The 26,835-nt window shown below is 37.1% G+C and overlaps 2 protein-coding genes across 4 annotated transcripts in view; both read right to left on the minus strand.

Annotated features, from left to right (window-relative positions):
• arid3a (AT rich interactive domain 3A (BRIGHT-like)) overlaps positions 1–20,622 on the minus strand; it is a 34,463-nt gene extending 13,841 nt beyond the window's left edge. For 2 of the 3 annotated variants that reach the window (XM_053513321.1, XM_053513319.1), the window contains exons 1-3: positions 20,435–20,622; positions 11,756–12,386; positions 10,708–10,990 (exon numbers count right to left, since the gene is read on the minus strand). In XM_053513321.1, coding sequence (XP_053369296.1) covers positions 10,708–10,990; positions 11,756–12,108 — 636 coding nt within the window. In that variant the 5' untranslated portion in view covers positions 12,109–12,386; positions 20,435–20,622. Of the gene's footprint in view, positions 1–10,707; positions 10,991–11,755; positions 12,387–19,955; positions 20,125–20,434 lie in introns of those variants that run through there. The other variant, XM_053513320.1, reaches the window with a different exon arrangement.
• A 2,494-nt stretch (positions 20,623–23,116) lies between these two features.
• Positions 23,117–26,835, minus strand: LOC128543000 (G-protein coupled receptor 54-like). Its single transcript, XM_053513264.1, has 5 exons — positions 26,539–26,835; positions 25,832–25,956; positions 25,351–25,486; positions 24,746–24,984; positions 23,117–23,795 (listed from the first exon to the last, which is right to left on the minus strand). The coding sequence occupies exons 1-5, from the start codon at positions 26,753–26,755 to the stop codon at positions 23,448–23,450; spliced, it is 1,065 nt and encodes a 354-aa protein (XP_053369239.1). The 5' UTR covers positions 26,756–26,835; the 3' UTR covers positions 23,117–23,447.

Below are 26,835 nucleotides of genomic sequence, written 5' to 3' on the forward strand. Positions count from 1 at the left end.
GCTTGTTATATGGATCATCAGTGTGTCGGAAAAATTCACAAAAGCACACCAGGTGTTATCATGGCAATTTAATAGAGCACAAAATATTACAAGCTGACAAGGGCTTTCAAATTTTGTGTAAAGGAAAAAGTTCTGATGCGTAAAAATAATAAATACAGATGACGGCTTTTAAAAAAAATATTATTCTAATTTGACTGTGTGCGTTTCTGCAGGACAAATGAGAAAAAGAATGTTAGAAAAAAGGGAAAAAAATCGTAAAAAAATTATAAATTGAAATCGTTGATTTAAGATTTTATTTTATTAAGAATTTTTTATTTTATCTAGTTAAGGTATATAATGAGTTAATTCGGTCTAGTTATTAGCTATATTAACATAAAGAAAAGATGCGTTTCAGTATAGAATATACGGTATAAAAGTGTTAAAGAATAGCAAGTTGTGTTTAATTTCTTTAGAATGCTAGGAAAGCATTAAGTATAACATTGCAATATACTAATTAATTCCCTAGTATACTAGTCTATCACTAGTCTATCCGCTATTATTCATCCTCATTCACCTAAATTAGCACATATTTATTTCATTTTATATATAACACACACATATACACACATTAATATATAACTTGTAATTTTATATAGATAGATAGATAGATAGATAGATAGATAGATAGATAGATACATAGATATATCTTTTATATTCTGTTTTCTACATGTTTCCTTTTTTTTTTTTGACATCATACACAACTGATGATTTGTAATTGCAAGTACATGTTTATTGTCTATTATTCTTACTATCGTTGCCAGTGGAAATCTTTTTTTCCTTTCTTTTATTTTTCTACATTATTTATCACAATTTTATCAGTACCATTTTTACCTTGTGTCTCAATTTCGTTGTACTTATACAATGACAATAAATTAATCTGAATCTAATAATAAGTGATCTACAGTATGTAGGATGCCGTGTCACATTTGACTTAAGTTATGGGAGAAGAGAACTTCTATGCTGATTGGGTATTTAATTAAAGGCAGAAAAATGTTCCCCACACCATGCATTAGTTATTTTTTTAAAGCCTCAATAAAGCTTCCGCACCAGTAATTTTCATGTCATATGAAGTTTATGTCACTGTCTACAGGAATTTTAAGTGTGTGGTTTGCTCACTTCTGCAGTGGAGATGGTGCTTTGCATCTCTGATGTTGATTTTTTATTTTTTTTATCCAACCAGAGAACACATGCAAAAATATAGAAAAACAGTATCGATACAAAGTCCTTCTCCATAATCATTGACTCTTTCCCTGACAAATTTACTCTTTCATGCTCTTTCACCCTCTCCTCTGATTGTCCTGTCAGTTAGACTTTTACATGCTTACATTTCTGAGCTGGTAAATATATTTCTCTAATATCAACCAAGCCCCTAATTTGCCGCTTAATGTGAATCCGTAATACAGCAGCTCTGTATTTATATATTTAAAAATAATAATAATTATATATATATATATATATATATATATATATATATATATATATATATATATATATATATATATATATATATATATGTCCTGCACAAAGTAGCCTACATGTATTATGTTTCATCAACGTCATTCAGCAAACACTGTGTCCACGAAGGGTTATGGATCCAGACAGAGAAAGCCTCCGCAACACTCCTTTAAGAAACGCAAGAGGCCGGTGTCGAAACTCTAACGGCATTTCACACCTGCCATGCGCAGAGTAGTGGGGGTTAGGAATGAACCGGTGAGCCAGTTTCAGTCTTACAAATTTGCTCAACATGCTGCAGAACCCCAACAAAGGGACACGAGAGATCTGTCGCTGAATAGCAGGCAGGCCCTGCGAATGTCTCTAATAAAAGAGGTGAGGCATTGTGTGAAAACAATAGTGCTGGCTTCCATAACCATGGCCTGATTCTCTCCAACTGAATCAGCAGCACAGCCAGGGCTGTAACAAACACCTGCATGGTGCGAATCGTACTTTGTGTATCGCTGAATCAGAACGAAACCTGAATCTCCAAGATCTGCACCATTTAATAATTCAAATGACTTTTGAATTTAGCAATCTTGCAAATTAGACATTAAACAATGCCGGTTAAGTGCCGTGTGTTGCAGGAAACGAAATTTTAAACAGTAGCAGCTTTGTGTCTTTTCCCCCAAGAGAGGTGCATCTGCAGCAACAAGTGAAGAATGAGATGGCAAAAAAAAAAAAAAAAAATGAGAGAGAGGGACAGGCTGAAACAGAATTTTTTTTTAACAGCACTCGTGAATGTCCACATAAGCAGATAAGAAACAAAAGAGCTAAAAACAATATACAAAGTAATATGCAAATTAGCCCTAAGTCCCTTTTTTGTATAGAACGAATTCATTTGTATGACATATCCTGAAAAAACTAAAATCTCTTACAGATAACTGACTACACTTTCCCCACATTTAAGCCCCAAAAAACAAGAAGTTAATGTTCTTCTGTTCTCCCCATAAATAAACATACAAATTTCACCATCGAGAGTTCTCACAAGTGCAAGCATGCAACTATCTAGACTAAGATCGAGACCAAGCAATAGTCCTGCATTTTCAGTTCCTCTTTTGGAGGGATCCTAACAGACAGGCCCAAAAAAAAATCTATATTTCTATATTTTTATTTAAGAATAATGTCTTTAATTAAAATAACAAAGAACAGCTTCATTCTTTGAACATATTTAAGAATAGATTTAATGCAAAACTGTGAGCAATAAGAAGCTGCGAAAGACCTCATATGTTAATAATCAATGGCAAAAGCTTTAGTAAGCCTTGCATGGCTTGGCCTTTGAACACCCTCCAAATGTCACAAAACCTTGAATTTGCATCTAATTACAATCTCCATCCACCATCCTGTATAGCACAATCAATATGACAAATCTTTACCCTCACACAGCCACGTATTTATCTCTTTGCAACTGTACCTAAGCATCTTTTATAACCTTTATAATACTCTTTTTATATATTTTTTTTCTTTACTGTCTGTACAATTGTATACTCTGGTTTATTTAAATTCTATTTTTATGTTACGGACAGCTGTGATAACCAATTCACAGCAACTCGTACCGTGTTGTGTGTTTGACAAATAAAATTTGAATTAGAATTTGCATTTGGGTGGGTGTGTTTTTTTAAGGTGGGCAAAAGGACATCAACACACATTGTGTATCCTTGATAGACAACACCAGTATAAAAGTTTTTTTTAAAGAATAAAACATTATTATGAATATTATATAATTACATTTATTTAAGCAGCCCAACCCCTCTTGAAGTACATTATAGTACACAAAGTCTTCAACTCTGCTAAGAAGAACCCAGTGTCATCCAAGGGACACAAGTGATTACAGATTGTAAGGCCAGTGATTATTATACTGGTGATGCTGAGTGGAGAGTGGTTGGAACAGATGAAAGGGAAAGTTAGGTTGCTGCTCTGGGTGTTACATAAACAACCAATTTTTAAAAAGTATCTTTATGCACTTCGTAGGCTGTCGCATTCTCACAAATTCTTACTTCTTTCACTTAATCTATATCATTTAAATATAATGTAATAAAAGAAATGAGTGGTGGCTTAAGACTTTTGCATAATACACCTACAAACTACTACTGAAGGTGTTAGTTATGTGGAATCGAACTACACTGACACAGACTTATTTTGTTAAAAAACTGTTCACCTACTTCATGCAGCCTCAGTTTCCCAGCAGATGAGAAGCAGACTGAAGAGAAAATCGGTTACCTCTGCAATCACATTACATTTGCTACCTGTGCTGCCACTCCTACATGTTCGTAACTGTATCATGTGCCATGGCTATCAAAAGTACAAACAAACATGGCATTGCTGACCAGAACTAAACAAAACAACAATTTATTTACAACCAAGCAGCGCTACACACTTCCATGCTACCTAGGATTTTTTTTCCTCTAATAACAGCATGTTGCTTTTCTCAATATAAAAAATTCTGACATTAGAAATGACAGAGGAGTCCTTATCAAGATAAAGATGTTTTTGTTCCCATTTCCCCCCCATTCTGTTTTCAAATTTATATATTTTTTTAATTAGTTACATACACAGTATGATGATATATGTACAGTATATACAGTACAGTATGTCGCCGTCACCCTTGGCTTGCTCATCAGAGAAATTTTCATTCATCTCATTATTATCTAGACACATTTCTCACACATACACAATTTATTATTATTATTATTATTATTATTTATTTTTTTTATTTTTTTTGAATTTCTTTTATCTTTGTGAAGCTGCTTTGAGACAATGACCATTGTTAAAAGCGCTATATAAATAAAATTGAATTGAATTGAACTGAATATGCAATGCACTGCTTACTCGACTGTTTGTGACCTTGAAAAGGAATAAGAAAGTAAGGAGGCAAAATGCTAATAGGAAAAAATAAAATCTACAATTTTGTTACGATAAAATAAAATAACGTATAAAGTAGAAATATTTAAAGTATATAAAAATTTAAGAAAGTAAAAAACGTAAGAACTGTATAAATAAACTGTACTGTATGTCTTTTTTATAGTAAAACTGCAAACTTTTTACAATAAATTTGAATATCATTCGGTAAACATTTTGAACATTCCAGCTCAGTTCTAAGAATATTTTAGGCTGTCCACCAAGCAGGTAGATGATTATATACGTGTTAACCAAGACAAATCTAGATATCTGCTTTACTACAGCACTGGCTCTAAACGACAGACTGATTACCAGCTGTACTGTAGGTGTGTCAGATTCAAGTTTGCCCAGTACTTTGTACAGCATTTTTTTTTTTTTTTTTTTTACACATACATTTCTAATGGACACAATTGTGCTAAACAAATATCAAGTTCAACAAAGCTTATCTAACATGATTGCCTGAAAGTGAAATAATTTTTTTAACTGTAAATTCAGTAATACCAACAAAACTCCACCAATTGTGCTTTTTATAGAGCTTTCAGCAGAGGATGCCAGGCACAAAAATGTGACAAAAAAGAGGAACTGACTTGAATACAAGAAACAATTCAGAGGTACAAAATGGAGAGCAAGCCAGGAAAAACTGCTGCGCTAAGCCTCTGTGCGTTCTTTGTTTACGTTCCAGCAGCTCCCCCTCCCTCTTCTCTATACTGAATCCCGGCCAGTTTTTCAAAGCCTCAGGTTGTGTGGCTCTGACGTCAGTCCGACTGCTGCTTGCAGAAATCTTCACATGGATTCGCTGCCAAGGAGCAATTCCTCATGACAGCACGCACGGTTTGGACCGAGTTCAACTATGAGGAGTTACACGGACTGGTTCCAGGTTGTTTTGTGCCAATACATGGCGTATTCGTCGTAACAGGCTTAGACACGGTCAACAGACGTTTAAATGCGGCTTTTTGAAAAGGATCATAATAATAAAAATATATAATGGACATAACAGATATATTAGTTGAATTATACAGTATATAGGTAATTAAAACAGATGTTGAATATGCTATTAATATATTTAATAACGCAGATTCATGTAATTAAATTTATGTACATAATTTACTGAATCTGAGCAAAAAGCACTGCTTTATATGCTTTATAATGCATCCCGTACCTCGATCAACAGTCACATCATTGATAACTTCCACAACCCCCGACCCAGATCCACCGGCAGCCATTCTTGCCCATGCCATAACGCTGCCTTTAACAGGTTTGACAGGTACTTGATAGGTTATACTATGGACAATCAGCCGTTAGCCCTCTTTTCATTCTCCATATTCTTCTACTACAAATTATCTACCCTGAGAGTTTCAGAAATGGGCAGCCTTTTTAAAATCTGCCCTTTCTATTCCTGAGAATAGATTTGCATCTAGAAGTAAACACTTTGTATGTAAATTTATAAAGGCATCTCATCTTTAGAGGTGGTAAGTGGATTGGTGTTGGAGTCTGCCTTAAAGTGTTCTTAAGTTGTGTAAATGTTGTAAAGTGACTTTTCATCACCGAGGAAAAACTTCTGCGATCATCCACTTTAAAAGTCTTCTATGACTTTCAAAACGTTGCATTCCTTCCTTACATAAATGTTTAATGATGAATGTTCTGTTTAATGATTCTGTCCTTCACTGGCATTAGCATCTTTTTGGACTATTATGCTTTGGACAAACATAAAACGCAAATACCACAAGACATTTCCTCTCCTTAATTTATCATAAAATAATTAAGAAAAAAACCCAGAGCTGGCTTACAAACTGCTTAGCACCCTGTTGTACAATTGCTGCTTATTCTGTGAAAACAAAAAAAAGGCTGTAATTTCTAAACGTATATTTGTGAATTTTTTGTGTAACACCATAAACTAAGGCTCAATATATGGTTAGCTTTAGTTTTAGGCTAATTGTGTATATACTGTATGTATGTATGTATTCCTTCTCTGAGAGTATGGACCTTCTCTCTTCAGATCCTTGAATATAATCCAAAATTACACACACTTAATGTGATCTCATTTATGTATGTTTAAAAAGACCTAAGATACACACTAGGTGCACTAGTCAAACTTGTCAAATTGTAGTCAAATAATACACTTAAAAGCCGGATCAAACACAATGCCACTCTCAATAAAAAAATGAACCACACACGCACACACCTCTGTAATTTAGTGCCATGGTTTCAGTCAGCACTGCCTTCTCCTATCCAGTTCAAGCATCAATCTTTAATACGAAAGCCTTTAAATGGGAGCTCACCGTGGAGGGCTGTGATAAATTTTTAAAGACCTGTCTGCTTTACTGTCCATCTGGGCTCCATTTATGCAACTGGGGATATTTACAATACAGATGAGACAACAAAGCTCATTTCCGCCCTCTTTTTTTGCCTCAGGAAGATTGAGCACAATACGAGAACGTGACCAAATAACAGAAAAAAGGATATATCTACTAATATATACTCAGCAAAAAAAAGAAACGTCCTCTGACTTTCAACCATTTTTACTTTCAGTAAACTTAATGTGTAAATATTTGTATGAACACTAAAAGAGTCATTGGTGGGCATTGGTGGCTCAGAGGGCTAAGGCACTGAGTTACTGATCGGAAGATCGGCGGTTCGATCCCCAGCTCCACCAGGTTGCCACTGTTGGGCCCTTGAGCAAGGCCCTTAACCCTAACTGCTCCAGGGGCGCTGTATCATGGCTGACCCTGCGCTCTGACCCCAGTTACGCTGGGATATGCGAAGAAGGAATTTAACTGTGCTGTAATGTATATGTGACAAATAAAGGCTTAACTTAACTTAAAAAAAAGAGTCAACACCATAAGCTAAAACAACATAAACTAAAAATGTTTCACAATGTGTCCCTGAATGAAGGGAGGCTCAAAATCAAAAGTACCAGTCAGTATCTGGTATGGCCACCAGCTGCTTGAAGTACTGCAGTGCATCTCCTCCTCATGGACTGCCTATTGCGGACAGTCTGAGCACTGATGGAGGGATTGTGTGTTCCTGGTGTGACTCGGGCAGTTGTTGTGGCCATCCTGTATCTGTCACGCAGGTGTGATATTCGGATGTACCGATCCTGTGCAGGTGTTGTTACACGTGGTCTTCCACTGCGAGGATGATCAGCTGTCCTTCCTGTCTCCTTGTAGCGCCGTCTTAGGCGTCTCACAGTGCGGACATGGCGATTTATTGCCCTAGCCACATCAGCAGTCCTCATGCCTCCCTGCAGCATGCCTAATGCACATTCACGCAGATGAGCAGGGACCCTGGGCATCTTTCTTTGGATGTTTTTCACTTGTCGGTAGACAAGTCTCTTTAGTGTCCTGCGTTTTTAGAACTGTGACCTTAAATGCCTACCTTCTGTAAGCTGTTAAGGTCTTAACGACCATTCCACAGGTGCATGTTAATTAATTGATTATGGTTAATTGAAAATGCATAGAAAAAATTGTTTAAACCCTTTACAATGAAGATCTGTAAAGTTATTTGTATTTTTACAACATTATTGTTGAAATACACAGTCCTGAAAAAGGGACGTTTCTTTTTTTGCTGAGTAATCTACTTTAGTATACCTACTAAAATAAATACACACACACAACTGTTTATAGCTGCTTCATGATTAGAAATTATTATTTTCAACTGTGAGGGGGTGACAAAAACTATTTTTAACTACCCATCATGTATTACTTATGTTTTTGTTTGCTTATATATAATATAAAAGACATCTAGTCTAATTGAAGCTGCAAATGTATATTAGAGGTTACGTAAAAGTCTTTACATTTCATAAACAGGTTATGACATGGGAGGGATTCTATGTGGCCTTTCAAAAACCTATGTAGTAAGCACTTTCTTAATATTTGAAATAACAAACAAAATTACCATGCACTCTGATGCAAGGATTTGCTTAACCAAAACCACAAACTTGGCTCATAAAAAGCTTCACCAACAAATTAGATTTAATGCTTTGTTGACTGCAGCCTGGTATTTCTCAATACAAATGAATAAATCAGTGTCTTTTATTCATTCATCTAAACAGCTGGGCCTGGTAGTTATATCTGAAATTTGATTTCACCTAACTGTATTAAAACACTTACTCACTCGGCTTCCTCATCTGTACTTTCGCCAGGACATTTAAGACAAGAACGATCTGAATTCGATTCCAGAGTTTAATGGCTTGCTCGAATACTGTATCTCTTGAGAAATAGAATTTTGTCGTGTCTAGCCAGAGAACATTTGGGCGGAGTTCCAACTGACACGGGCTGAGAGACACGCCGACGAGTAGCGGCAGAGTCCAAGTCCAGAGTGACAGATTATCACTTTTCCGCAGGCACATTCCAAACTGCTTCCACCCACCTGCCCAAAATAAACTGCAGTGCATTAACCCCTCGCTTTCCAAACACAAACATGCAGGTCGCATAACAGTTCGAAGCACCTTTAACATAAAACAATTAGGCGGATGCGATTATTTGCCTTTATCTTGACAGACAAGAACACGCCAAGTATTGATTAACGGTCACCAAGACTCATGCTTTCTGGTGAAAGTATGATATGGAGCTCTATCTCCAAACTTCAGTTCTCCCTGAACTGGGCAACTGCCAGAACATGAAAAATAAATCTACAATTACACTTACTTCAGCATTAATTACAAATCATTCCCTTGTTTGGTTGCTCTTTGAAAAAGACTGAAAGTTATCCACTCAAAGATAAATCTATTAGTTCAAAACTTTTCTATAGTCCTTAATTTCCCCCTCCATCGTTCAAGGGGCAGGTCTTAAAGTGACACACTCAAACCATGTGATTTCAACGATTACTGTAAGACAGACAATATGTCTAAAGAATCTTTTGTAAATAGAATAAGGAGAAAAAAACAAACAAAAAAAAAAACTATGTGCCACAGGGTTTGAGGCATGCTAATTAAGAACACAAATGCAGAGAGATTCCTTTTCAGTTCCTCTAATAAAGCACTGAACCATGAGGCTTTTCAACAGCTGCAAAAAAAAAAAACAACCAAGAACAAAACTCTCGGGTCAATTTATAGACATCATAATTGAGATTACAGCAGTTTAAAAAGTTTCTATGTGCACTCTGAAGGACACTCAACACATAAAATGTAAAAAAAAAAAAAGTGTTATTTAGTTGTTACTTTTAAGTACTCCATTCAATTCTGCTTTTTTTTGACTGTGTTTACCATTTATAAAAACTAAATGAATGATTTCATCTTCCAATAAATTTTTAAAAACACAGGAAAACAAGCATATCCACCATGTCAGATTTAAGGAAAGAAAAGGCAGACCTGATAATATTTCCAGCTGTGCAAAAAGGAAATGGCTTGTTGCCAGTAGTTGTGTTTGCATGGACCCCAATGTTCCACTAATAGTCAGAATAAAATAAACACATCATGTAACCACCTCAATCAGAACACTTTGACCCAATATGGCATGTTCAGAATCCAATTTCAATTAGAATGAGACAGTGCTCTAAACCTTTAATAATCTGTTAGATAGGTAAATGTTCGTCATGTAAACGCATGATCTGATCGTTTCTCTCGTCAGAAAAAAAAAATATATATATATATATATATATATCTTTTTGCACATATTTGTACCAGACATTAACATTTTTGGTATTGGTATCCATTCTCGATTGGCAAACTCCATGAGAACTGCTCATCCACTGGATGAGGAAGGAGCACTGATTGGCTTCTCATTTCTCAATCATAGATGAGAATAAACTCTTACAACAAATCATAACACAGAAGGTTGGATTTATCAAAAAAAAACTTGAAAACACAACCTTTTTGTAACAAAGTCCAAAAAAAAAAAAAAGAATAATGAATGGGGAAATTTATAAAACGGTGCTACTTATAGAACCGCAACTCGAATTGGCACCTAGGTATCGTAATACCATACTGGGTGCTCCCAAGTGATTCTCATCCCTAGTAGCTAGTGTTAATCGCATAAAACTCATCTTGAAAGCGGATTTTCCGATTATTCCAAAATAACGTGTAAATTATAAGAATAAATAAATAAATGTTTAAGACAATTTTTTAGATGTTAATTGTGTAAAGTCCACATTGGCGACACCTTTATGGACATGAATATCTGTTAATGTACTCAAAGTAAATATCATCCGATGTTGTAGCCGTGCAAGGTTGTGTAAAGACAATCAAATCACTTTCTCCCTAAATCTTTTTCTCAAACCATAAGCAGATTCCTAAAAATATCAGAACAATAAAATTGCACAAGATGATTTGGCACTTCCTACCTGTCTGAACTGCTCTTCATAGGTCCAGTCAGTGTGGTCCTGGCTATGTTGCTGGCCTTGAGAGGGTGGAGTTAAAAAACTTGAGGCCCGTGCTTCAGGTTCGAGCCCTGATCGCGCCTTTAGCAACTGAGAGTGAGGATGGAGCTGACGATGAGGCAGCAGCAAGATGCCTCGACCTGGGGTGATGGCCTCACGGCTCATCTGCAGGCCATCCTCAGCCATGTCATCGTCGTAGTCTTCCTCCATCTCGCCCTCGAAATCATCCTCGTCCCACTTCTGCTTTCTAAAAATGATCGAAATGTGGACTTGTATTTTGTGCCAGATGAAGCGTACAAAACATTTTACGACCCAAGCAGAGTTCTGTAATCTTTGTAAACATTAAGTCTGGTCCATGATTAAATATCCACAAGAGGAAAACTTTCAAGGAATATTTTACAGTTAATGACATTTGAAGAAAATCCAATACCAGGTTAAAATATAGCCAAGGTATTGTAACCTAGAAGGCACAGTCAAGTCTGTCTTGAATCAAAATTAAGGTGCATATAAGGACGTTACGATAGGTCTTGGTCATTATAAATTCTACTGCTCTGCATACAGCCTGTAAAATTTTTCACCTGAAACGCAAATACAACGTAAGTAATTGAGGCCAAATCCCACAACCCTCGTTCCATGTGAAAATGCATTCCAAAGTGCAGCTGAGACTCACTTAAAGCTTCCGCAGTCCCACTGAGCTCGCACAATTTGTGTGAAGAACAGGAAAATTTATAACGGCCAAGACCTATTGTGATGTAATTACAGGCAACTTAATGCGATTTAGACAGGCTCGAAAAACCTGAATGATCCCTTTCTGGTGCCTACCAAAGGGAACTTGGCAGCACGAACGCTACAGATTGGCACCCTCCTCCAGAGTGGAAAGGTGGGGAGAAGACAACATTAGGAAGTGTAAATGACTGCAAGCTGTTGCCTAGTTACAACAATAATGCATCTTTATCACACTAAACCAATATAAATTACAGCCTGGCATCTTGGTAATTACAAGTGTACGTACATTTGCTCCTCCTCGTCAGACCCCATCATGTCTTTGTAATGCTCCTCTCCTGCTTCCTCCTCCTCCTCCTCCTCTCCGTCTACTTCATCCTCCTCCTCCTCGGCGGTGCTGTGCTCTGATCTAGGACTGTCAGCCATTGGCCGTCTCTGCAGCCCTGCCGCTGCAGCCCTCATGGCTGCCAGAGCCGCTATCTGAGCACGCTCCGTGTCTGAAGAGGAGCTGAGCTTCAGCTCCTCGCTTGTGGGGGAGGAGCTCTGAAATGAACCCATCTGCTGCTGTTGCTGTTCCATCTCCATAAGCAGCCTGGCCCGCTGTTGCCTGTGCAAGTTCTCCATAACCGCCTGCAGCTTCATCTCCAGGCGAACGGGATGCGCAGAAATATCGCCTCCTTTACCTTCTTCTTTACCAAAAAAAAAAAGGGCACCAGTGAAGCTTCTGAACACTTTATTTCGAACGGATGTAAAGGAGCGTCCCTGAAGAACTCTGAGAAACGCCTCCTACTTGAACCTGAGGATTGTCGATCAAGACTGGGTCGAAGACACAGCCCTCTACAACACTACAACACAACACTGAAGCAGGCTTTAGAGAGGAGAAGCTCACCCCAAAGAAGAGTGGCTAGCTCTATCAGAGCCTGAAAAAGAGGGGCGAAAAAAAAGGAGAGAAACAGAGTATGCATTAGTACAAATAGCAATATTTTTTAACCCTTCCATGCAGTGTACGAGTAAGAATTATCTGTCGCTGCCAAATCATCATCTAGCTTCATCAGGGCACTTTCTGAACTACAGATACTAGCTAGATAAATGATAGCGGTCCTATTTGAACTATATAGATATCAGATATCACACAGAGCCATTACCACACTCTCTAAAGGGATCTAGACCTATAAACTCAGATTTATTTTTCCAGTGAATATATATGATATGCAGAGTGCAAACTCAACTTTACTTGTACTGTAGGTATGTACTGGTCAAATATTAAGTGCTATAACTGGTCTGAAATGCTGGAGGGAAACTAAATTGGATGATGTTTTCCACATAAAGCCCAAATTTATGACCTGAACTTTTGATGTTGACTGTAATAACACAAGTTATGCTGTAAACACAAAGTGTTTTAAATCAAAGCACTTCAGCCTCCTGTTAGTTTCCTATGCCAATGCTTCAGCAGGATTGATGCTGTTCTGCTTGTTCCCAACATGTCTCTCGAGTATCCTTCTGCACCCTCATTAGCTGCGGATCGTTACAATTTCAACTACTTGCTAAGATTTGTGCTATCACACAGTCCTCCCAATCTTTACAGGCTGTATGTACATTATTGCAAAATAAAATTATTTATGTACAGTATTAAAAATATATTTTTTTAGTTTTTGGTTAAAAGAGCATTTTTAGCCTAAAACATTAAATCATCAACAACAGAGTGTCAAATCTAACAATTGACAAATGGATCTAATGGTGATAATTAGAAAGGAATTCAATATAAAGTTTAAACACTTAAACAAGAGCAGATAAAAAGCCTAAATGTACAGTACTGTGTAAAGGTCTTGAGCCACCCATTCCTTATTTCATATTTTTCTTCCAATAAGCCAGACTTTTTAAATATTTTTAAAGCAGTTTTCCAGTGATAGTTTTCCAGGCTTATAATAATCAGATTGCCCAAGCCAAGGGTGACCGAAATAAGAAAAAACTCCCAGAAATGGCGATAGGAAGAAACCAGGGAACACATTCTCATTTGCGTGATATCAGACAGACATAGCAGGGATCGTTTTGCAGTCGTACTGTGATGACTGCCATAAAGCTTAAGATCTGACAAAAGGAGTTTAAATTAATATAAAATTCTGTTTTGTTGTAGTAATTTAATGTAATGTGAGGAAATGAGAGAAAGTTTATGTGCAGTAAATATTTGTAAAAAGTTTAACCTGTATCAACAATGTTCTGTGTTAAAAGTTTTTTTTGTTTGTTTGTTTACTACACATTAATGTACAACCACCTAAAAAAATATTTTCCTGCTGGCTGCTGCTGGTATACAGTTTCCAAAAGCACAACTGGTGTTATTATTATGCTCTCTCACATTTTACTTAAACTTCTAAAGTCGTAACCACACATTTTCCTTCTTTTAATAGGTTGTCAGTTCCTGATGATTTAATTATTTATTGAATTTTTTTTTATAAGAATTTTTTTTTTTTTTAAGTATGAATTGCAAGCTGGACCAAAAAAAAAAAAAAAAAAGGAAAAGAAAAACATTGCTAGAAAAACCTAGCGCACATTAGTTATTCAAATTCTGGATATTTTGTGAAATCTGTGGCTATATGCATTCCAGATAAAATTATATTTCAGAGCTAAAGATATTTGTCAAATGTGATAAAAAATTATGATAATTTTTATCAACAGCCCAATTCGGGCTTATCATTAATTTTGCACCTGTTATTTGAAGTTATAAAAGTTATTTGAAGTTTTAAAAACTGGTTTCGGTCATGCTTTAACAAAAAGAATGTTCATCCAAGCCCATGCCGTAACATATCAAAACAATGACTTTGCAGTTTTTCATTTTCACAGCCCTTGTGAACAGAACACACACTGGTTTCGCGTCTTATTTTACATCCCTATTTTGACCATTTTCTGACGTGTTCTTATGACCCATCATCTGCATTATTCCTGAGGTACACATGGTGAAGTTTGCTGTTCCAGGACTCTTTGAGAGTTAAAGCAGCCATGGCTAACAATTAGCACAAACAAAAAGCCTCATTTAAATAAATGTTTCAAACCTTTCTCAGGCAAAGCATACATTCTAAGAAGTGCTCTTTTTTCGTTTAATAAATCAGAGTCTGAGAGCACTTGACTAATCTTCAGAAGGCGGGAAAAAAAATTCTGTTATCCTGACTTTACACCAAATGATCTACTAAGAAAAAGTGCTAATGTGTCTTCTCATAAACACTGAGAGAATGCTCATCTCTTTCACTGTTTGCTTGGATCTGACAAAGTGCTATGGGTCTAACTCCACATATTCACAGACTTAAACTCACATCCTATAAGTCGTTCCACAGTACACACACACACAACTTAGTAAAGCACCAGCATGCATATTTAACATCACTGGCAGGCACAAAGAAACTCTCTTTGCCCAGACAGAGTAGCCTTTTTTTAAGATGAGCTCCAGGCGACAAAAATAATGTTCTTAGTAAGGTTCTAATTATGGCACGTGAAGATTAAATAAAGAGCTAAATCCGTCACTGAATGTTTACAGTGTTGGCTGGTTTGCAAAGGCTGACTGTTCTTTGTTTACACCAGTTGCTCAGCCTGGTTTTATGAACAGGATGCAACGTCACAGGCTTTCGCAGCACTCTTAACCAGACGGACATGCTCAGCCGTATGTGACACGACGAGGAACACAGCTACGGTAGAGAGGTAGAGAGGTACAAAGTGGTACACGAGCGGAAAATTTTTTTTTCAAAAGAACAAAGAACATAAAATCCCCTTTCATTCATTTCTCTATAGTGACAAAAAGCATACAGTAGCTTTTCAGATCCCTGCCAGCATGTGCTCTGTGGAAAGTCAAATTCTCACTGTAAAAAAAAAAAGGAAAAAAAAAAAGGCACAGTCATTCAGAGGATTACTGCTACATATTAGAGTCGACCACAGAGTATGGAATCTACTGAACGGAAAGGCTAATCTGATTAACATGGCTAGCCATGCATACATTCAGTAATTTAATTTACACAGATTGGATCGTTGGTTATTTTTTGGGGGCGGACGCTGAAGGTTGTCATGAAGTGCTTTGATGATCCGTGTTGAATGTTTGAAGGTCGAAAATCTGCAAGCAAAAAAAAAAAAAAAAATGTTTCCTCTAAATAGAGAGAAGAACACATTGTTCAGGGAGAGGAAACAGAAGCATGAACTTGCCTCAAGAAACCAAACATGCCTACTGGGGGTGGGGTGCTGGGGTATCTGCTGTTATCTTGCACACCGAAGATTCTGGAAAACCTTGCATGTTTGACTAAATATATATGCCACAAGGATAATGGCTTCAAATAAAGGGCTCATGGTAATGCAACAAATTCGATTCTTTATTAACATTTTTTTTCCTTGTTTTTTTTTGCACCCGTGCAGCTAATTTTCCTAATATAACCTTTAATTTATCCAGATTATGCCAGAATAAATTACACCACCACTTGAAGGTGGAGAAATAGCACAATATTATATATATATAAAATTATATTTTTTTATATTTTTTAAAATTATTCTTTATTTTAATGGCTAACAGAATTTTTTTTAATTACTTGAAACAAAACCCTGAATGCAGCCATTTTTTCCAAACAATAAACCTGATCAACACTATATGAGAAATAATTAGAACAGCTAAAAACCTCATTTTTTACTTTTTACAGCCTGGAGGGGTATAATCAAGTTATCACCCTTTTTTCCCCATTAGCAGGGAAGGTCCAGTTGCTGTGGTTAACATGAAAACAATGTGCCACTGCCATTTTAAATTTCAGTTCTGCTGGCTTGTTACAATGCAATCGAACTCTTGCAACAGACTTCGAGCTGGAAACTGAGACAACGTCGCAATCAGAGAAACGAGAGACAGTTAGAAGGCATTAGCACAGGCAGAGGCTTCGGATGTAATTATTGCAGCTCAAAACAACTCATTTTTACACGTCTGAAAGCCTAAACGCTGGGGAGTCCATACAGCTGTGAGCACTGGCTCTGTGTATACGAATATAATGCAGCCCTTCATGAATCCTTTTCATTGCCAGATGATTCCGTGCGTGGTCTTCTGAGACTAATATCCAAGCATGTAATCACACAATCTATTTAATAAGTACAAAAAAGTATTTCAAATGAATGGCATTCCTAACATCAATATATATACAGTTCCAGTCAAACGTTTGAACACAAGTTTTTGAATGTATTTTCTACATTCTAGAACAATACTGAAATTAACAAAACCAACAACAGTCAGTTGTTATTTTAACACACAGTAAAAATGTAAAAAAAAAAAATGTAAAAAATTTTTTTAAACAGTAAAAAAATTTTTTTTCTTTTTTTTAAAGATATTTTTAAGGTCAGCTGTTCTGGAACAGTTCTTGCAAGAACAGTACTGTGAAATTCACTTGCAAAACCCATCAAGCACCATGATGTAACAGCCCTCATGAAGAGCATCCCAGGAAAGCAAGATCTTCTGCGGTTTATTTCGAGTTATGAAGGCCGTTATGAAGGCTTTACAGAGAATAAGTAGCCCACAGATCTAATATAAACCATTCAAAAGAAAATGATTGCATATTTTTGATGCCTTTATGATTGTTTTACACTGTAGAAAAACTAAAAAGACTTAAAAGTCACCATGGAATAAGAAGGCGTGTCCAAACGTTTGACTGGCACTGTATGCACGTGTATGTTTTTTTTTTCTTTTTCATTGACTGCAAAATAAATGGAAATTTATGACCCATATCAGTCAAAATCACCTGGAAGCCACTTCGTTGGAGTATGGTGTGCTCAAAAGAACAAAAATCACTGCTTTCCTTCACTCTGTTTGTTGGCAGAAGTACAGATATGCCGTGCCAAAAAACCCTCAAACGTGTGGATTATTTGAGTCGTGGCCAAACCGCTTGACTTCCTACTGCAGCAGAAAAAAAACGAACACACCTTAAATCTTCTGTTTCAAACACGGATCTCTTGCTAACAGTAGATATTCTGTTAATTGCTGAGTTGTATCTATATACAGCCAACCCCTGCGAGAGCTGCAGGACCAGAAATCTGACACCAATTCTGCTTGCTAACATGCCAAGTGGAAACCTGTTCTGCCAGCTTGATCAAGGATTTGAATCCTTTAAAAGAAATAGATAAAAAAAAAAAAAAAACCTAGAAATCAGATTAGATGAAACAATGTAAAGAACCTCAGGGCAAAAAGCCAAGGACCTACTGTTCTCACGTGCTAGTTCTTATCACTAAGTAAAACCACACACCCTACCTACCTTTCAAAGGGGGGGGATAAAAGAACGCTCTTGGCTAAGAAACAAATACTATGTAGCCACGTTTTCTTCCCCAGACATCAGCCTTATTTGAATAACAAAGTCAGATCAGGCAAAAGTCCCTGAGCCAGTTTTTCAGACAAGACTCAGCTGTCATTTAAACCAATTCTCGCAGTTTGTGAATTTCCCCCTCAACAGCACCTGTCTACAGTATAGTCTACTGTTAGTTCCATATTGTTTTTTTTATATAAAAAATATACTTTAATCCTCAGTAGATACTGGTTAATGATGTCATATCTTTCACATCAGCTTCTCGCTTATGTTATCAATCACATTTATATGCCCCAGGCTTCTCAGGAAATGGCTCGCGTCAGGACAGAACGTCCAAACATTCGAAATAGGTCTTACAGTATGACGTGATATTGCGAAGTCAAAACAGAACCCAAGAGCATGTTTATTAAACACAGAATGAAGAGAAGAAGAAGAAAAAACAAAAAAACACTTGCTTATCCGTCAGCAGATGTAAAACCCCAGGTGTGATGGTGAGATGAAACCGTTTGCAGGAAAACATCAACTCATGAGACTTACTTTAGAAATACAATGCAAATCTTGGAAACTGTGAAATATTATAACGTTAATATTCACTGAAACCATAGTTGTTTTGAATTCATATTCATTTATGCCTATCTGGTTGCTACTTCCCAATGCCATCGATGTCTGACTTATGATAAACACGTCGCCATTATTAAAAATGCCAAGTCTGACATTTGATTCCATTCCATGCATCACTGCATGAACAAGTCTTGTAGCAAGATGTATGCGCTTTTAACAAGGCACGCCATTCATTAGAAAGCCTTCATTATGCGTGCTACGGTTTCTAAAGACCTCAACTTGATCCCTGGCCACATGCTACTAATCCACCGAGATCCAATCACAGACAGAAGCCTTGTTTCTTATAGAGACCATCATTCCTACACTTACTTTACGGGAAATTTGAATGAGAGAACGAGAAAAAAAAAAAGGGATAGAGCAAGGGTGCGTGAGTGGAAATATTACCAATATATATAATTTATCTGCTAGTTGTTTTTCAATTTTTTTTATTTATTATTTGCTCTTCCTGGCAATCTAAAAAAAAATTAACTGAACTATAAAATTTAATCATCTTTTCAACCAACAGCACTGACGTGACACAGGTACCTCCATCAATCAACACTATATTTAGGGCTGCTTTGAAGAATTCCTAAAAAGAACAAAAATCCACACCAGCCGGGTGCATCCAAAGCGTCGGAAATGACGTTAAACGTAACGTGACATCAGAACCTAGATTCGTCATTTTTGTTAGAAGAAGTTATCAGCAACAACATCTAAACAAAAATCTAAATTGAAACATCTCCATCACACTCACTCTCTAACTCGCTCTCACCTTCTCTCTGTCTCTTATTATGCCTTTTCATGAGGAATGAAACAAACCATGAAACTATGAAAGATCTAAGGAATGCATACCTGTACATACACACACACACACACACACATAGTTGGGACATATTTCATACCAGAAGCCATGACTGTTTTCTGTAAATTTAGCAGGAAGTGAGCTGATGTACACAATCTGCGTTCCAGTTTAGTTTATAGACAAGTTGAGCGAAGACAAATAAAAACAGGGGGCAGTTTTAAGCACTAATATCTAACTGGTGCACTAAATAACATCTTGCTTATGTGTGTGTTTGTGAAAGAGAGTGAGTGAGTGAGTGAAATTACCAGAAGCAGGTAGGCAGTCAGACCACGTGGAGTGGAGCTGGCTTACATTTAGGCTTCCTGACATTCAGTATAAGTCAAACTGTACAGTATGCATGTACACTGTATGTGTTATGCATTTTATATATATATATATATATATATATATATATATATATATATATATGAGGACAGCTCACGAATTTTCACGACACGTTTAAAGGCATATCATGTGAGTTAAGACATAAACAAGGTAAATATGCTATATTTTTCGTCCTTCATCAACAACTTTTACGTGTTACAGCATTTTTTTTTCTTGCTGTTACTATTATCCTGATAAAAAGTTGAACCCTATCACCCCAGACCAGCAATCAATCCTTCACTTCCCCAACTGACTAACTAATGATAAGCGACTTACTTACTATCTAACTATAGATTTAATGCTTTCGAAACACGCTTCACGTATTATCCCGTCTTCCACTCACGCGCTATACGTCTCCTTACCTTTTAAAACGCCCAGAATTTCCTCCATAAAAGCTTTGACACGTCCTCCTATACGTTTAATATACAGTACTGTTGGAGTCAGCCGGTTTGTTCTGGCCAATAGGGCAGGGCTAGATAAATATATATCGGCTGTCCGAAACCGCTTACTATCGTAGTAGTAAGAAGTGTGTGAAAATAGGACACCAGCACCAGTCATGCACCCACATTGAACACCCTGAGTACTCCAGTTCGCACTCACACACTGTTTACTGCAATAGCGGCTACATTTTTCTTCTTCGGTTTTTTTTTTTTTTTGTCGTAACCATCGCAACCGATTCGCATTACGTCGCTACTAAATGACTTCCACATACCAAATAAAACACGCGGACTGCTTAAATAATAAGAAAAAAAACACACGTATTTCTCCAAACAAAAATATATAAAAAAATATATATATTTTTTTTTATATATATTAAAAAAAAAAAAAAAAAACTCCTTACCAATTGAGCTTCCGTTTTGTTTCTCGCACTCCTGGGAACCGGAAGCAACATTCCTGATTTCCCTGTGAAAACAAGGCGCTCGTGACACGCGAGGCGCTTCCTCAATACTCGCTCCAGTTGAACGTTATAATTGAACGTCTGCTTCGTGCTGCAGTTGATTTTTGGTCGTATCGAGGCATCCTGCACTAATCTGAGGTGTGTCCACAGCCGTTGAGTCAAATCATTGGTTGATAAACAGCATTTAGATGCAAATTCCAAACCTGTGAATCAGAGGAGGCCTGCCTTCCATAAGCACCAGGGCACGTGTGTAAATGGCAGAGTTTGCGGAATGCGTGAAAAAAGAAAAACACTTAAATAGGTTTCATTGTAAAAAAAAAAAAAGCCCACACAACCAATAATATTGAGGGTTATACCACTTTAAAAAAATTAGGTTTTTATTTTTTATGTATAGCAATTATTATCCAAGAGGTAGTCTGATAGAGTTGACGTTTTATATGAGAGCTCGACTTTGTTGATGTTCCCTAAATGTTTTAATCTATAGGCTTTCTTATCAGCATTAACGCCAGTTCTCTAAGTGTAAAGGAGCCTGGTCAATTATGTTAAGTAATTCTGATATACGTGTGGTTTGGATTCGATTCTCCTCGTTTTTTGTGGGTTTCCTCTGGGTACTCTGGTTTCCTCTAACGGGCATTGGTGGTAGGTTTCTCGCCTGCCATGGGAATGCCCGGGTTCAACTCCAACCCACTGGATTTAGTGCCGGTCTCAAGACTGATTAAAAAAGGGAGGGAAGGGCATCCAGCGTAAAACCCGTGTCTAGTTGTGTGCAAATCAGATGGTCCGCTGTGGTGCCCCCTTGACAGGAGCGGGCGAAAAATTAAAAAAGGCAGGAGAAACCTTTTTCATCTTATTTAGAATACCATATAAAAATTTCACAAAGTGAGAAATAATTTAAATTTTATTTTTCACATGTTCAACCATACACAGTGCGATGAAATACTTATACAACGGTAAAAATGGAAAGATAGATTTTTTAGAATGAGGGATTTTACTGCAATAAAATAAAAATTGCACTAAGAAAAATGTTACGTTTAAAAAAGTGGGATGAATGTTCAATCTACAAATTTCAAATTTGCAAAGTTAAAATATAAATATATAACGTATAAATGATGCAGAATGTGCAATGGAAAAGGGTAAAGATATGGCATGTGGGTATGACAGCAGCTTGATAAGTTATAATAAGTTAAACATGAAGCATGAAATTAAATGATGTGTGTGTCAGTGTTATTGTCCATGTTTTGCAGTGCAAGTTAGTCCTCATTTAAACTAATGCACAATTAAAATACGCAGCAACGTGTGAGTTTTCAAAGTAGACTAAACCTGAACTACCAGGTTTTTTATTAGAGTAGAGGTGAATAGAACTGTTTCTCAGATACCACCCACTCTTTCTTAGTAACTACTTATTCCTCGTCAGGGTTGTTGTTGATGAACAAGTCAATCGGGAAACACTGCAATAGTTGGGAATACATCCAGCACCATGTACACATTTTGACAGACCTAAGCATCACTTATTTTAGCCAGTCCACCTAATGGCATGTATTTCGGAGTTGCGAGAACACCAAAGAACCCAGTGGGAACCCTAATGGATGTGCACAAAACCCCTAAACAGACATTAACCCAAGTTTAGGATTATTTAAACAGAAATGCCTTTATTCAAGCATAATGAATACATTAATGTAATGTTTAATTTGATAGAAATAATTTTTGTTTTCTAATTCATCCACTTGCTTAGATCTCTGAGTGCTAGTTAAACTTTAATCTTGCTTTATCATTGAACTTAGAAAATGATGAGTGATTGTCACATATTACTGTGTATTTTTCCTTCAGCATAAAACCTATTGGTTTTATAGCACCACCTAGTGGCGGTAGATACTATCCTGAACTCGATGATGCACTTTGCTATGATAAACACATCTAACAGATAAATTAAAATAAATTCTTAGATCAGATTAATTTTACTAAAAAAACTTAGGCTTTAATAAAACTAATATAGTGCATACTTGCAGCCAATAAGACTTCATCAGCAGGTTTCCTTATACACAACTAGGAATTTAGTTATAAGTTCATGAACATACTGTATGTGCAAAGGAATAAAAATTCAGAAATATCTCTCTTACTCACTCATCGTCTATATCGCTTAATCCTGTATACAGAGTTGTGAAGGCCTGGAGCCTATCCCAGGATATTTGGGGCACAAGGTGGGGGTACATCCTGGACATGCAAACTCCATGCACACAGAGGCGGGAATCGAACCTGGCCCCAGGAGGTGCAAGGCGACAGACCTAAATACACTTACTGTATATAGACAAATTAAATACACATGAACTCTTATAATACTAAGGATAAAAATAAAACAGTCGACACAGCAGCTTTCAATAGTTCATTTCAGGAATTAAACCCGACCAAAACATATAAACAGTCATAAAGTATTTATTTTGCATACAATCATTGATATCTGTTTTTGCACATTCTTACTGTCAAAATCTTTCATTTACAGTTGTTGTTTAATAACTTTCTTTCTGTACATAATAATACAGATTTTGATATGATTGTTATCTGTATACAAGTCAATACTGTTCAAGGTAACACAAATAAAAGGCCTGACGTTTATTGGTATTTCACTGTCTTCCTCCTTCACCATGGCGCATTCTGTACAATACATCCATCTGTTTTCAAAGCAGCGTCTTGGTATATAAATTACTTGCACGTATTTGTACTTTAAACTAAGTCTAATGAAAATACAGCTTCAATGGCCACATAACATACGGCCTATTGCTACTACACTCGAACCTAAAAAAATACATTGTATCCTTAACCTACACCATTTGCCTCTTTAAATCTTTTCATTTCAGTTTTCTTCCCCTCATGTAGACTAGCATAATGTCTGCACTAGGTCAAAGGTTCCAAACACACACACCACATAGAGATAAGAGATATACTCTATAAGACATTTCCTCTACGACACATAATGCATCTCGGTGTTTCCGTGTGCGTTCGGCTGTTCGGCGACATTTACCCGTTGTGTGAAACAGCAGTGACAAGCTTTCTTGAAGGCCTTGCGAAAGTTGGCACCCATGAAGGCGTAGACTATAGGATTAATGCAGGAGTTGCTGTAGGACATGCAGTGGGCCCATATCTTCACCTTGTATGTGTAGTAGTCCTGACGGAAGTGTGGGCTAAATGCCTGGGCCAGGATGAACAGCTGAATGGGACCCCAGCACAGAATGAACAGCTGAACGATCACCAGCACCATACGGGATACTTTAGCTCTTACAGCAGCACTGCGCTCTGTCTGAACCTGGAGCTGATAAATCACAGAGTTACACAAGGAAGACCGTGAAGGCAAGCAGGCTTAATATAATCATACGGACACTTTGAGACTCATCTGAGAAAGTTCTACCAAGTTCTGCTGTGATGGAAATGTCTTTTAAAACTATGAGGGGTGTTCAAGTTAAACTGGGACTTTTGATTGCGCAGAATAACAGGATACAGTTATGAGAGTAAAAACTCCTTTTATTTGTCTATACAGTATAATACCTACTACTCTAATGCACTAATGCACTGGATATCAACAAGTTAGAACATTTTCTCAGAATGCCAGAGCCATGATCAGTCTGGCCTCCCAGGAACTCCTTTAATGGCCCGAACCTGTGGAAAGAAGGTCAGGACTGTGCTGTACATGGGATGTGGTAATAACTCCCTGCTGAATTCTTGTAGTGTGCAATTGATGTTCGTGAATGATTGTGAATCTCGTCTGGGATCGTCATTCATTGGTGTATAGCCTACTTTAAAGTTTTTGCATCATTTAAATTATTTATAGCAGCTAAGAGTCTCATCACCATACTGTGCATCTGTAACTGTCAATCAATTTTATATCCTTAATCATGAAATTTCATTACAAAACCCAGTTTGACTTAAATACTGCTCGTACAAAGCATGCACAGACCTCGCACAGACCTATCAGTGAGAGAAACATCCATTGCATAGACATAACCGCATTATTATTATAAAAGAAATACTTAATGCTATCTAAGCCATGTTTATTTTAGTTAGCAGAGAGGATACTAAATGTGTCGCAATGCAAAGCAAAATCTGTTGACATTAAACATCTCAACACAGAACTACGCCGATCTGCAATCTATCTGCAATGCTCTCCAACTCCTACCTTATACATGAAATATGTAATTACGCCTTTAAAAGCTGCAATACAGCAACTGTTTACTGATTATAGACATCGTTTTGGCTTGACATTACCTGATAATTATTATCAACAGGCTCCACAGCTGGCCGGCCCATCTGGTACAACATGACCACGTAACACACACAGATAGTCACCAGTGGGAGCAGATATACAGCCAGGAAGTTGTACAGGATGAAGGCTTTCTTGTGGGTTGTTGTGGGAAAAATCTCAGTGCAGAATACCTGTGGACCAAACCATTCTCCAGCTAAAGTCCTAGTGTACAGGGGCACCGGGAGAGACACCAAGAAAGATCCTAAACAGGACACAAAGGGGTCAAAGGTGACGAGCATTACAGTGTTGATGGCATGACAGTTGAAGCTTTGGATGCTGACGTGTTTGAGCACGAGAAGTTAAGAGAACTACACAAGCTAAAGGATTAAGAGAAAGTTAAAAATTAAAAAGGAAGCAAGGGCAAAATCCTACCGCACCACTGTCAACAGGCATTGTGGGTAATGTAGGAAACGAAGTTGCCAACAAAGTAAAAAAGTCGACTTATAATATCAATATACAGTAGCAGAAATCTGGCAACTGAAGGTCATGTTAATTGTAATGATTAAGATGCAACTTGTTTAGGGTGAATCATTTCCTTTATTGCTGCATTGATTGGAAAAATGCAGACCTATCCAGATTCCCAGGTTCACCATGGTGGCAACTCTCGGTGTCCGACACTGCAAGGAGCGCAGCGGATACACGGTGACATACCAGCGATCCACACTCATCACTGTCAGTGTTACACAAGTGGCCTGTGCGGATACCTGGACAGATGTACAAAAAAACATCAGATATAAATATGAACATCTACATTTACTACGAGACATTTCACCGTAGTGCAGTTCAAACTTTTAATACTACACACTTTATTAGTGTGTGTGTTTAGTATTTAAACCTTGATTGCAGTATGATTGCTAAACATAACCTGGGTTAACTGATATTAAACAAGACTCAAAGTTAGACCAAGCAATCATATTCATTATCCACAAATTATATATCTACAAATTGTTTATCCCAATGCATCGTCCACGATATTTACAGTATGACACAGTTTATGGGAAAAAAAAGCCATTTTCTACTGGAATTCATGCATCAGGGCAGAAACTGACCTGTTGGATGTAGCTGACAAATTTACACATGAAATTTCCAAAGATCCAGCTGGGTAACGGATAAAGCACCGCAGTGAAAGGTACGCAGCACACCAGAAAGGTGATGTCCGTCATCGCCAGGTTTGCTGCAGAGAAATTAGTGACATTTAAACTATTATAGAATATCTGCTGCTCTCAGTGTAGCACGTCTTGTAGTTTCACATTTCTTAACAATCCTTTTGCATACAATCCCAAATAATTTTCGTATTAGATACACACTAAAAATACACTCACTCATTTTCTATACCACCAGGAGTCTATCCCAGGAGCCCAAACCCTGGATGGGATGCCAAGCAATCGCACACACTCACACGATCATTCACACAGTTATGGGTAATTTGGCCACCAAAAAAAACACACCTTGGCAATAATGGAAATTATCTTATATTTGCTTAAAAGCAAAAATCAGTAAAACTGAGTACAGTTTTTTTTACATTACAATAAAAAATTTGTTTTGCATGACAATAAAAATATTTTTTGACAGGTCTGAAATATTTTAGACCTGATTTTCTTCCCTATACATTTTTAAATATGTAATTTAATTTTGACCATAAGTGCAATGAAATTAATTTTAAATGCATTTAAAAAATTTGGATGTTTGTGTGCTAATAATGCATTAAGCATGATTTTTTTAAGAAAAAAAGAAAGAAAGAAGAAAAGACTCTCACCTATATAAATATTAGTCGCTGTCCACATTTTCCTGTGTTTAGAGATCACATACAGAACCAGTGAGTTTCCCAGCAGTCCCAGTACCATGATGAGCGCGAAGACCAGCGGCACGAGCCAGGCGTCCAGCAGGAAGGGAATCCCGGGCGCGAGCGTGTCTTCTTCACACACAGAGAGACCAGGACAAGACTCGTTGGTGGAATTAATTGAAACATTCATTGTAGTTTTTTATTCCCTAACTGGCCCAAGTGATGACTGTAATCACAGTAGTGTGAGGAAAGTGATGTCCTCGTACAGAG

The sequence above is a fragment of the Clarias gariepinus genome, chromosome 15 (genome assembly GCF_024256425.1).
Source record: "Clarias gariepinus isolate MV-2021 ecotype Netherlands chromosome 15, CGAR_prim_01v2, whole genome shotgun sequence".
Taxonomy (NCBI): Eukaryota; Metazoa; Chordata; class Actinopteri; order Siluriformes; family Clariidae; genus Clarias; species Clarias gariepinus.